We start from the raw sequence: 13,777 nt of genomic DNA on the forward strand, positions 1-13,777 counted from the left end.
TTTTGTTTATAGATTGTTTAACCTCCCTCGGTTCCCTTTCCTTAGTCTGCCCTCTTTTTTTTCCAGATGATTGAGTGGTCTTTCTCTTTTAGACTTGCTTCTCTCTCCTCCCTTTCTTTCAGCTCACCTCAGTGTTTGCTGGGGATTAGCCAGTCTAGCTGACACAGATAGGCATGAGACGGGGCTCTCTGATGTAAGTATGAGAGGCTGCTGTACTGTTTGTGCAAGAAAAAAGGGCTATTGTGAGTATCTGCAAGCGGGTTTAAGGGTGTTTGATTGCAAGATGGTGACCAAAGCCGAAAGACAATGAGAATTATTTCGTCTGTTGGCCAAGGGCCTTGTCTGTATGTGAGGGCATTCAAAAAGACTTGATTCGTCATCATCCAGAGGAGAGACACAAACAGCCTTCAAAACAACTGAGGTTGGTTGTTAACAATACACGTGGCTAGTCGCAAGGGACTTGGAAAATAGTCCTGGTAATCAGACTTGCTGAAAATAGGAGTTTGGAATAAGAAGCAATGGAACTTGGCCTCTGCAAATGCCCTGGACGTTTGTGTGTGTATGCGTGTGTGCTTGGATATAGGGCTAGAGAGGCTGAGGAAGGCTCAGAATGCGCTTGTCCCAGTTGGGGGTGCCAGTCTACTCGGGGCCCTGCTTCCTCACTGGGATTTTGTATTGCTTTGGTAATCTGAATGACCTGTGTTGCTGTGGAGTTGGTCTGTGCACTTCCAAGGTAAGACATCCATTTCTATTCTGATATACCCCACTAGTTACAGTACCTCTAACTTAATGTGGTTACATGTGGGTGGAATTTAGCTTTTTTAACAGAGACCTGACCAGAAATTGAGGCAGGAAAACAGGGATGTGAGATAAACTAAATAAATAATCCACGTTCTTCGACACTAACAGGGAACTGAGTTCATTAGATACAGTGTCAGGGGGTCGTTTATGTCCTGCTGAACATTCTGTCCAGAACTTTTCTGTTCCTCCTCTGTTGTTATAACGATTTGTTTTGTTTTGGGGTCACTCATTTAATCTCAGCAGAGCCCTTGTTCTGTGCTGGATGACCAAACAACTGCAGTTCATCTCTAGACTACCAGAGGGTGCTATTCCTTTCAGTTGTGCTTACTGACCGTCTATGTCCATGTCCGGAGTGTATTGTAGGAATGACTGACCGTTGGAATATCTGTAAATTGGATGAGAGTTTGTAGCCTATCAGGCCATGGGGGAAAAGGAGCAATGTCCATGGTCAGGACCTGCTCTTTATGTTTACTTGACAACCCTCATTAGTGGTCACCACTGATTCCTACTGTATGTACTTCCCGCTAAAGAAAACAGGATATCTCTGTCAACCATCAATATACTGTGCCTCTCACACTACGCACTTTTCAGGTTACATGTGGAACAAGTCTTTTCAGGACTGGCCAATTTGGATTGACAGGTGATAGATTATCTCTGTATCTACAGCCTGTGCGACCTCTCCAGAAAACTGCCAGTTTGTGGTATAAATTGACATACAATACCTAGATTTATTCTCCAGATGTTATTTCATGTTCAAATATTCTCTAAATTGACAAATGTTCAGTCGAGGCCTGAAAGATCAGCCTTTTAGAGCAAGCTCACCTGTAGCTTAGTCTTTATATCAGTCTGGACCCAGGGGGAAATAGACAAAGCTGGTAGTGATTATGACTAGCTGAAAAGACGTCATTAAAAGTTTGGCTCTTGTGTTGTTTTGTCTCTTGTTTTGTGCACGAGAAGGGTGTCAACTTCCCTTGGGATAAGGTCTTTTCCTTGTCGCAGTCTGTCATAAAAACCACCACGAACGTGCGATGGCCTCCAAGAGATTGGAAAGCATTTGACTTGCCCCCACACCCCCCGCGACATTCAAATTGAAGTATTATTTCCTGTATAGAAGTTTATTATGGGGAAGCCGTGTGCTATGAACTGCATTCCTGTCCTGGTCTTCAGATTCGCTTGACTACTTAAGGTGTAAATATCAGTTTTGCTATAATCAAAATTGCCATCTATAATTTAATGTCTTTATTGCAGATTGTCCATATAGAATGGTGACAGTTTGTGAGTATGTTAAAATCGTACTGTTGTAATTAGAGGTAGGACTACTTAGAGTTCCTAGTTGACTCTTACAATTCACAAATAGTCTTACTCTTCTAATGTTAAAATTATTATCTCAGTGTCTTTGCATGCTCTGTCTGTATATGCACAAATATTCTGTGTTGACCTTTTAGAGCTTTTAAAAAATTGTAGGACACGTAAGCAATCAGGGTTCATTCCATGCAAGACAGATAGACATAGACAGACAGTTAAAGAGGCAAGTAGTGAGTCTTCATTTAAAAAAAATATATATATATTTGATATTACAGGTGATGAAAAGTTAAATTCAGGTAATATTAATTAGTTTCATAAAGACGTTAGTTTCATACATTATTTATTACGTTTCTTTTTCTAGTCTCTCCATGTTTTATTTGATCAGTAAAAAACTGTTGTTTATTCACGTGCACAACATACCCAGAGGTTCTCATTGTTATGAAAACTGCACAAAACAATCTGTCTGGAGCTCCATACATATCAAAAATAGAATCTAACAATATTGGAAAGCACAAAACAATGTATAGGGGCTATTATGTAATTATGAAGAGGGGGGGGACTGAAACTCCTGCTTGGTTGTAGGGGGAGTGTCTGCTCTGTAGGCTGTGAGGGACAGTGGTACCACCTTGTCACAGACCCCACACCGCTTCTGATCGCCTGCATGGTAGTAGGGTTGCACAGGGGATGGTGAGTGCAAGTCTCTTTTTTTCCCAAATCAGCAAGTCTGTGCATGCATGTGTGGGTGATAGTTCTCTCTCTCTTTCGTCCTAATGTGCAATGATGATCTTGCATTGTGTTTTCACTCAATACGATCAAATTGTACTTAAGAAAAAGACAAGAAGTTTCAGGATGACCTTTATAATTTGATCACATTTTTAGAGTCCATGCATTCAGTGTGCACATGCCCACTTATGTTAAAGAATAGTGTAAAATGTACCCTGAAGTTCAGACGTTATGGCTCCCTCTGGAGAAGTGGGTTTGCTTGTCCAAAACACTTCACCTCTCTTTTGCTGAGCAGTTACTGGTTTAAGAAATAGGTTTGGCTCTCAAGAAAGCAGTAAAAACTGACTCCTTTTGCCAGGCTGATTCACGCAGGCAACACGCCTTTTATTCAACAGTAAGTTGGGCTACACGCTTTTTATCTGATGCTCTGATGTTTGCAGGACGTTGTAAGTTATGCCACCTGTTTCTCTTTGAACAAGGTGTTGGAATCATGTCGTAGTTACTACCTATCGACTTTTTAAAGCTAATTACCATCTTGACTGCACGTGTGTTGCTTCCGCGCTGGTACTTGACACCGTGCGCCTTATTACATGGATATTATGAAAGAGTCCAGGCGTTTTTTGACAGTGCAGAAGGTGCTGTGACTTTGCTCCCGAGAATCATATTATTAAAGGCGAACCATTCTGTAGAACGTGCGGTTCAGTTGGAATTCCTCTGTGAACTGAAAGGCAATTATTAATAATTAGGCTACTCAATAGGGATAATTACATTCCTCGCATATCTACAGCCGTTTCCGTGTTAATTAGTCACTGTAAAACATAATTAATGGCTAGGGCATGCTCTTCCTCTCGAAAGTCGCGCTTCTATCGGGGATTTATTTCTATTTTCATTTTGAATAACTTAAATATAATGTTGAGGGCAATATGTACACAAAAGAGTGTGATAAAAAATCCTACAAGGTAAAATGTCAAACAATAAAAGAGTTGTCTGTTTTATCATCCTTAACCAGGTGGCATACTTTTGAGAGACGTGCAAAATGTGCGCAGTGACGCTAATGCAGCATCACTGTGGATTAGTTGTGTGATTTAATTAGGTGTTCCCCATTGAAGCAAGTTAAAAGCAGGCAGCCATCCAAGCTAAAATTTGATAAATATGTCGGCACAAATAATTTGGCATACCTGCACTCACTCGCCCGTCATGCTTGCCTATTTGGAGAGGTAACCTAATCTATGAAAAATTCAAGAATTGGTGCGCCCTCCTCAGTGAATTTACATTTTTATGAGCGCCATTTGCCTTTTTCCAGCACATAATTAACAACAGCACAGCAGAATGAGTAAGGTGCTTTGTGAGAATGATCAGATGGAAACTCAACTATACTCTCTATTAAAAAATGTCCTCTTGGAGCCATGTCGGAACATACACCCTATACCGTAGATTACGCCAATAATGTTAATAATTCAGATAATCATTTTCTGTAATTATAGTCATGGCGTCTGAATATAATTTAACCAACGAATGTATTCCGTTATATTTTTATTAGGTGTCAAAAAGTGCATAAGTTACCTTTTAAGTCAATCTGTTTTTTATGAACTTTTATAAACTTAAAGAATAAATATATTCTGTATACTAAGTTATTGCCTACATTGTTGAGGGAAGAAAGCCGTTTGCTATTGAAACCCCTTCACGCTTTTCTATCAGACCTTGTTAGGACTTGATTTTTGGGCCGAGGGTAGGTCGTCTCTGATGTATTTGTTTAGGTGCTTGTTCTTTCTTTTTTTTTAAATGTCTTATATTACAGTCTCAGCAACAGCTACATTGTTGGGCAAAATAAATTAAATAAATGCTTTCTGGCATTTCCCCCAGATGTAATTTTGCTGGGGCCTGAATATATTTCACTTTCAGTTTTATTATGTTAACCCTTAACAGGGAAATAGATCTGGTAAATCATATAGTGTTTGTATCATACAAAAAGAACTCACCCAGTATTCTATATATGCACCATAATCCTGCACATCTCAGAAAAGAACAATTTTGAAATCTAACAACGGTTATCATTTCTATGGGTTGGATAAAACTTGCAAATACAATTAAATGAATTTGAGGGTGACCTCAGGACTTTTTATCCTTGTTCTGCAGCCAAGCACAAGCTGTTTTTCCACCTGAGCTTGTTAACTTGGGAATCGGAGCCAGGTCCTGCAGTGCTTCTATCAATAAAACCCAGCGCAGTCTTGCTCCATTCGCACCAAGTTTTCCTCCCCATACTCCTCTTCCCCTGATGGGCGCCACATCCCAGAGTTCCAGAGGTCCACCAGTGCCGCCGACACCGACACCCTAACAGCCACCATCGCCATGGAGATGAAACAGTCGATGATGAGCACAGAAAACGAGGGAGAAAAGGACAAACCTGAGGGATCGCAGGAGAACGGACTACTTATGGGAGACAATGCCGCGGAGAAAGGTCAGAAGGTCAACTCCGGTCCCGGGCAGGGCTCCAATGGGTACCCAAGCACCTCGCCTCAGAGCCCGAGGGAGGGGGTCACGGGCGAGGGGAGCTGGGGAAGCGGCCCAGGGCCTCTCAGAACCCTGGTGGTCCAGCAGACCAGTCTGGACCCGCCCCGCGAGACGTGGAACAAGAAGATGGATTTTCTGCTGTCCGTGATTGGATATGCCGTGGACCTGGGCAACGTCTGGCGTTTTCCATACATCTGTTACCAGAATGGAGGAGGTGAGGCAGCAGTTCTATCAGGACTGGCATTCCGGGTTTCACACCATTTTTTCCGAATGTGTGAGAGGTAGTATAGATTGCATGACTAGATTGCATAGATCACACACTTAACCTATCATAGATTTGAATCATACATTTCATACATACACATTTCACATTATGTCAACATTTCACTTTTGCTCTCACTATTTTCTGTATACACAAAAGTGTAAAAAGCACAGATAAGATGGCAGTTCATATTTACCTAATGCTAACACCATCACCATGTTAGGGACTGAGTTTGTGACTGTTTTTAATGGAAGGTAAACATGTTGCAAAGGCACAGAGCAAACAAACAGTGTTTACCGAGGGGTTTCGCTGCGTTCTCCCTCTCGTTACCGCACAATCTCTGGGACTGATACCAGCAGCGGTATGGATTCCTTTTTATTGAATTTGCAATAATAAAACCTTTTCAATTTCCTGTCTCACTCCACGAACAGAGAGGGATGAAAGGCGAAAGACACACACACACACACACACACACACACACACACACACACACACACACACAAAGTTGATACAACCAGCACTATTAATTGTGGTTTTCATGAGTGTGACTTCAATCTGTTTCCTAGGCTTTAATAACCTGTCTCATGGGTGCTCAATCAACCACTATGTGAAAAGTGCAAAAGTAAATACACATTTGAATACAGTGTTGTCTGGTGTAGAGTTGCTTTTTCCATGCTAGTTTACATTTTATTTTAGGCATGCCTGTGTAGCATGAAAGCATATTATCATCGGATCAGCATACATAGAATTGAAAAAAGTATATACATATATAACACTGTGGATACTGATCAATTGCCCCAATTGGAATGTTTTAAAAGGTTTTGAAAAACAGAGTTCCAACGCATCTGAAAGGTTGGTTTGCCTGTTCACAGTCTCCCACTGCGTCCTTGTCCTCCTCCCCAGGTGCGTTCCTCCTGCCCTACCTGCTGATGGCGGTGTTCGGGGGCGTGCCGCTCTTCTACATGGAGCTGGCGCTGGGACAGTTCCACCGCAGCGGCTGCATCTCCATCTGGAGGCACGTATGCCCCATCTTCAAGGGTGAGACACACACACACGCACACGCACACTGACACACACACACACACACACACACACACACACACACACACACACACACACACACACACACACACAGACAGACAGACAGACAGACAGACAGACAAACAACTCCAGCTTCAGACTGACTGACTGACTAACTAACTGGCTGATGTGAATGGCATGCCTGCGACAAACGGAGGGCTTTTCCAAGGAGTTGAGTTAAAGGGAGACAGACTGATAGTATGCGCAACCCCCCCCCCCCCCCCGACCCTTCAGTGTGCCCTCTCGAATGGCAATTCCGGGCTCTTTGCTGATAGGCATAATGTTGGGGCATCTCTCTGTTATGGAAATCGTCACATTTGACATTAAAATGCCAGCCTCTCATAAACTTGTTTTTTTCATGTGAAGAAATCCGAGTTTTTAAATGTCATTCGTACACTTTTCAACTTGAATGAGCTTGAAACAGAATAAGGCCTTGAGTGAAGCCCTGGTGTCACTCTCCCATTTTCTGTCACTCATATTCTCTGTCTGTCCTTTCTCCCTCTCTCCCTTTCTACCTCCCTCTCTCTCTCTCTCTCTCTCTCTCTCTCTCTCTCTCTCTCTCTCTCTCTCAGGCATAGGCTATGCCATCTGCATCATTGCCTTGTACATTGCCTTTTACTACAACACCATCATGGCTTGGGCTCTGTACTACCTCCTGTCCTCCTTCCGCTCCACCCTGCCGTGGACCAGCTGCACCAACAGCTGGAACACCGTCAACTGCACCCAGTACCTGTCCACCGACATGAACGTGTCCTGGACCAACGCCTCCATCTCTCCTGCCGAGGAGTTCTATACGTAAGTGCATGTAAGTGAGGTTAGTCCAAGTCAGGTTACAGACCCGAGAGAGATCTAGAAGGTCCAGGGTCCACCACCTGTGTATATATATATGGGAAACAGTGACTCCAGTGTCTAGAGGAAGAGGAGATGTTTGGTAGAGAGAAAGAGAGATAAGGGAAGGTGAGGAGCTTTGCTGCCTTTACTGGTCCCTCCCTGTGTCAGGGGCGGAGACTGAACTGTAAAAGTGAGTCTGAGCAGAACCATTATCCTGTTTTGGCTGCTTGCCTTGTCTATATCTATCAGTGACTTTGGAGGGGATTTGGGGGGCTTTGCTCAAGTTTATCCCACATGTAAGACCTGGGGTTAACTGAACAGCTCATCTATGTCTGTCTGCCATCCCAATTTCCTGTTTTCCACATGAATCTTGTTTTTCTAATTTTACTGTCTTTTTTTAAATGCCTGTCCGTGTAAATGCCCCTTAACCCACCCCCTAACCAAACACGTCTTTTTTTTGCTTTTTTCTTTCTGCTATCTTACGATTTATTACAGTGCTTTCTTTTTCTTTCTGTTTCCCTTCTTCCCTCCATCTCTCTCTCCCTCCATCTCTCTCTCCCTCTCACAGGAGGCATGTTCTGCAGGTGCACCGTTCTCCGGGTCTGCATGATTTGGGTTCGGTGAATTGGCAGCTGGCCCTATGCCTGCTCTTCATCTTCACCATCGTCTACTTCAGCATCTGGAAGGGCGTCAAGACCTCAGGCAAGGTGTGCAGCTATGCAAAGGTCAAAGAAATGATTCTGCTGTATTAATGTAATTGTAAAGATGGAAGGGGTTTTCACTCACAATGAGTGATGGTGCAATCTAGAATTAGAATATAGAATATGGGGTTCTTCTTCTTTTTATCTTCTATTTTTTTTTTGTATCAGATAGGTTCTTTGGAGAAAATTGAGTTTTGGCCCATAATAAATGATTGTTTCTCAGTCCAAAACACTCCACTGCAGAATCACACGTGAGTTTAGCTCTAGCCTGAAGCACGTGCTCACTGATGTTCCACGCCTTTTCTTAGGTTGTGTGGGTGACGGCGACCTTCCCGTACCTGGTTCTGCTCATCCTGCTGGTTAGAGGAGCCACTCTCCCTGGTGCGTGGAGGGGTGTCGTCTTCTACCTGAAGCCTAACTGGGAGAAGCTTCTCACCACCACGGTGAAACCCAGTGTTGTCATGGAACAGTTACACTGCACATCAATTTACCGTCTTCAATATCTTAGTTGTCTTATTGTGTTGTCTTTCTGTGCCTGGTAGGTATGGATAGACGCAGCTGCGCAAATCTTCTTCTCTTTGGGCCCAGGGTTTGGTGTGCTTTTGGCCTTTGCCAGCTACAACCCATTTCACAACAACTGTTACAAGTGAGGAACCTTTTAGGGTGACATTCTTTGCCATCATTTGCCTTGCGACTTAAAAAGCAATTTATGTCAATGTTTGTAAATGCATCATGTTTTAGATGGCAAGTTGTAGTTGCAACTCATCAATGTTTCAATTTCATTTTATCAATGAAACAATAATTGACTAATATCTACAGTGATGAAACCAATGTTCTGAACTTTTGGATTTGTTCTGTATCTCACATTGTTTCTTGCAGAGATGCTCTGGTGACGAGCTCAGTGAACTGTCTGACGAGCTTCCTCTCAGGCTTTGTGATCTTCACCGTTCTCGGCTACATGGCTGAGATGCGCAAACAGGGCGTGGAAACTGTTGCTAAGGACGCAGGTGGGAAACAGCATGTTTGTTCCAGTTGGCTCTACTCGTAAACTTTAAAAAGGTCATTTTGGTCTTCAAGTTGAGCTTTTAACTTGAGTGCTATTTCTCTGTTCTGTGACTGATTGTCCTGAGGGTTGCCCTGTCTGTTTGTGAAGTCTTTACCTGTACTTGAAGAAGTCTGATTTTGTTTGCAGGCCCGAGTCTTTTGTTCATCATATATGCCGAGGCCATTGCGAATATGCCGGCTGCCACTTTCTTCGCAATTATCTTCTTCCTCATGATCATCATGCTAGGCTTGGACAGCACGGTCAGTCTCCATCTCCTTCTCTCTGTCTTTATCTCTCTCTCTCTCTCTCTTTCTCTATCTCTCCCTCTGCCTCTCACACTCTCTCAGTCTTTCTTTTCCTGCCTCCACACACATGCCTTAATGAACACACACGTCCTAATAACCTACACAGAGGCAGTGCTGTTGACTGTGCCATGTGTTTTGTGTGTTCAGCCTGTCAGCTCTGTATGTGGTGAGTCTTGTTGTCAGAAGGACCTATTATATGAGACACTCCTGGTTCATTGTCATTAGCCATTAGTCCGATCACTGCAGGCCTTCATTTAAAAATTCTTAATCACTCCTCGTGGTGTTTCCATGGTTTCCACCGGGAATGACAGCGCTCTTATCTGAATGCGCTGACAGCATCTTGCTGGTTTTGTTTTGGCCCTCCAGGGGTGCGAGTGCCTGGTCATTTATATGTCTCCCCACCTCCTCCCTCCCCACTGCTCTTTTATTGGTCCTGTTGCCTATTTTCCAAGCCATCACTGATCTCACCTGACTGCTTGCTTTTTGTTTTATAGTTTGCTGGCCTGGAAGGGGTGATTACTGCCATGCTGGATGAGTTCCCTCACCTCCTGGTCAAGAGGAGAGAGTGGTTTGTTCTGGGCCTTGTGTGTGTTTGCTACCTGGGAGCAATCTCCACACTAACCTATGTGAGTGATTCCACAGAACAATAGACCTCCTCATAATTTGGAATGTAGTATAGATGACTAATGGGCGTTTGTGTGTGCACAGTGAGGTGTTGCTGGAGTGCATTTACAGTGGAAGTGAAACTGTCTTGTGTGTCTGTCTTGTTTCCTCCAGGGAGGGGCATTCGTGGTGAAGCTGTTTGAGGAGTATGCAACTGGCCCGGCCGTCATAACTGTGGTCTTCCTGGAGGTCATTGCTGTTTCTTGGTTTTATGGTAAACACAGAGACACCCACTCTTTAAATAGTATTATGGCCATCATGTTTGAGGACACACATCAGGCAGCAAGAGAAACAGTATTGTGTGTGCGTATGGGTATGTGTCTCTCTGTGTGTGTCTGTGTGTGTCTGTGTGTCTCTGTGTGTGTGTGTGTGTGTGTGTGTGTGTGTTTGTGTGTGTGTGTGTGTGTGTGTGTGTGTGTGTGTGTGTGTGTGTGTACAGGGACATCGCGTTTTTGCAGTGACGTGCAGCTGATGCTGGGCTTTGCCCCAGGCTGGTTTTGGAGAGTGTGCTGGGCGGTCATCTGTCCCTGCTTCTTGCTGGTGAGTAAGATCACTCACCCAACCTACCGACAGTAGCACCAGGCTAGAGAGAGAGAGAGAGAGTGCAAGACACAGACAGACAGACAGACAGACAGACAGACAGACAGACAGACAGACAGAGAAGAAGGAGATGTTGCAGAAATGGATGATGGAAAGGTGTTTTATATTCTATTGAGTGTTATTAGGTGTTCTATTGAGAGCCTCCTTTCACCTGTCAAACTGACCTGTTTTTTTTCTCCCTGTTTGGTCTAGTTCATCATCGGTAGTTTTTTAGTCTTCCCTCCTGATGTGAAGTTGTTCCACTATAACTACCCCTTCTGGACCACTGTTCTTGGCTACTGCATTGGCGTCTCCTCATTCATCTGTGTGCCCGCATACATGGTTTACCTCCTGCTTACCACCAAAGGGACCTTCAAGCAGGTGAGAGCATACCCGCACACATACACACACACACACACACACACCCACACACTCACATACACCGATCCACACACGCAAGCCAGTCTTTTACCCAGTCACGAGGGCACACCATGTACCTGCCTCAAGTAAAAGGATATGGTAGTGTTGATGAAAGATCAACAAGCCTGTGGGCTCTCACACAAATGTAGACAGACACCTACAGACAACACTCAGCTATTGTCTCGAGTGTCAACTCAACAGAGGGAGCCCTCACAGAGGCTTTGATGGGGGTTTTGTACCTGTGTTAATGATGCGAGGGATGCTGAGAGGTCCTGTCAGCGCAAGCGTGCGCCTGTGTGTGTGTGTGTGTGTGTGTGTGTGTGTGTGTGTGTGTGTGTGTGTGTGGTGTGCGGTGTGCTGAGCGACTGCCACTGAGACCGCAGAGAGGCAGTGCTCTGCGAGGTCACAGGAACACGGTGGCCCCTCGTGCTAAGCTCAGCTGTCAGTCAGTCATGACAAAAGAAAGAGCGTTTGCACGGTTGATGCTGTCTTCTGCTCTGAAAATAATGACTGTGAAAAGAATCATTACCATCATTATTATATCATATGATAATTTTTTTTTTTCGTTTCCTTTCTGTCCCTTTCAGAGGCTCCTGAAGAGCATCACACCGGAGGTCAGAGAAGTGGACGGCGGCCCTCACAGAGACATCATCATCACCAACGCCGTGTGAATGGGACCACGCTGCCCCCTGCTGGACATGTAGCACAACTGCGGGGAATGGGGTGTTCCTTCCTGTCTGCACCCTCTGCCCTAACCCTATTTACCAGACCCCACTCACCTCTGCTGGGGCAGGGAGGACCTCTCTGCACTCCACCATGGGAGGCTGGGGGTTTTTGGGGGCCATACCCTGCAGCAACCCATTGCACCCTCTTCTTGTGACCATTTGCTAACCCTGTTGCGTAGACTCACGTGACTTACTTCACCTCATAGCCGTGTAATGTGAGAAAATATGACAACTGACGTAGCACAATACATTTACATATCTGCACATCTCCAGTCTTAATATGAGTGGCACATTTTCTAAACTTAGTCTTAACTGATTTCACCTCGGTTTCAGGTGAAATTTCTTTGGGTGAAGTTTCTTTCGTTGATCCACCAGTAGTGTATCATGTTCATTACATTTGTCATTCAGCCTTTATTGTCTTACAAAGAAGCAACTTCTAATCGTTTATCCATCGCAAGGTAAAAAAAATCAGGTAACTTTTACTTTTCTATATGAAGCCAAATATTAGGATATTTTGTTGATATAAATACAGGTATATCCAAATGTTACTTCAATGAGGATGAGTTTGCTGTTGATGAGGGACGTATGGGATAGAGCTAGTTCTGTAAGGGTTTAAGATTGTGTTTGGGACACTTCTTTCCTGGCTAGGATGTCAGGAGAACAGCAAAGAGCTTCTCAGGCAAGAGTTTTAGACTGAGCAGTAGTAGGTGTGATTGTGTGTGTATGCAGGCATGTATCATTATTAAACCTACTTTATGAGAGCATCAATATGCTGAGTCACCCCAGTGCAGTCTGATGGTGATCATGGTGGTCATCTAGCATGAAAGCATTATAGTGTATCTATAGAAGGTGTGTATTTATTTCAAGAGCTGATATTTTGAGTTGCATAAATAGTTGATATATTACATGTAATGCTGATAATTATGACTCTCTTTCATATTCGTTTCTATAAGATTATTTGGTTGCCATCCATGCATTCCTAACATCTGGTGGACCCTGAAAATGCTATCAGTACAACTGTCAGTACAACACTTCAACATTGAGGCCTCAGTGGCTTCTGATTTATCACTACCTTTTTTTACTTTTCACCTTAAAAAAAAGTGTGTCTTGTGTTTGATTGGAAAGTAGTATGTAAAGGAATGTACAATTGTAGTTTGCAGAAATGTGTGTAATCAAAACTGTCAAGCCGTTTCCACTCTTACTGAGTGCTGATATTTCACAGAGAGGGCGAAGAGGTGTGTTAGCCTCTCTCTAAGAGTGTGTGTGTATGTGTGTGTGAGTGTGTGTGAGTGTGAGTGTCGGCGTCAGCGTGACTGTGTGTGTGTTCATCTGTGTGTGTATTTGAGAGAGAGTGGGAGCAAGGACGAGAATGAGAATCCTTAGACTGTTAACCTTTCTGGTGTGTGTCGTGGGCAGGTAGGGAGAACTCCAGAGCCACGGCGTGTTTAGTCAGTGTGTGCATGCTCGCTGATGTAGTAATACTGTGCTTCTCTTTCGTGCCTTGACATTGTGACACTCTCCTGTCTCGTCCAGCGGGATTCACTGTTACTGCAGTAAAGTCAATCCTTCTCTTGTACCTCTGGAAACCTGTTGTTGGTCGATGTCCGTAAGATTGTATTGGAATAAAAAGTTATAGAATAAAGCTATATATCAAATAAAAGAGGAATATAAATATATACCTGTGTCAATGTGTGGTTCTCTTTAAGATTGTGTTGTAATGAAGCATAGCTGATCAAATCGTTTGGCATGAATCCAGTCTGTTGAAACAGAAACTTTGGAATGGATTTCAAATATAGACATTTGGATGTAATGATATAGACAATGAA

General features: G+C 43.7%; 1 protein-coding gene across 4 annotated transcripts; it reads left to right on the forward strand.

The window, feature by feature from the left end:
- Nucleotides 1-40: 40 nt before the first annotated feature.
- slc6a4a (solute carrier family 6 member 4a) lies at nt 41-13,627 on the forward strand. Of its 4 annotated transcripts, none has more exons than XM_031573419.2 (15): nt 41-733; nt 2,689-2,793; nt 4,943-5,554; nt 6,506-6,640; nt 7,255-7,477; nt 8,082-8,220; nt 8,523-8,657; nt 8,757-8,860; nt 9,094-9,221; nt 9,407-9,519; nt 10,059-10,190; nt 10,342-10,441; nt 10,667-10,767; nt 11,020-11,187; nt 11,814-13,627. In XM_031573419.2, exons 3-15 carry the CDS (start codon nt 5,179-5,181, stop codon nt 11,895-11,897), a joined length of 1,938 nt encoding a protein of 645 aa, XP_031429279.1. In that variant the 5' UTR covers nt 41-733; nt 2,689-2,793; nt 4,943-5,178; the 3' UTR covers nt 11,898-13,627. The 4 variants fall into 4 exon arrangements, with proteins under 4 accessions (XP_031429279.1, XP_031429277.1, XP_012684313.2 ...); XM_031573417.2 differs by having other exon boundaries at nt 4,966-5,554; XM_031573418.2 differs by lacking the exon at nt 41-733 and adding an exon at nt 1,891-1,987 and having other exon boundaries at nt 4,966-5,554.
- Nucleotides 13,628-13,777: the final 150 nt, after the last annotated feature.

The sequence above is a fragment of the Clupea harengus genome, chromosome 9 (assembly GCF_900700415.2).
Source record: "Clupea harengus chromosome 9, Ch_v2.0.2, whole genome shotgun sequence".
In the NCBI taxonomy this organism is placed as follows: domain Eukaryota; kingdom Metazoa; phylum Chordata; class Actinopteri; order Clupeiformes; family Clupeidae; genus Clupea; species Clupea harengus.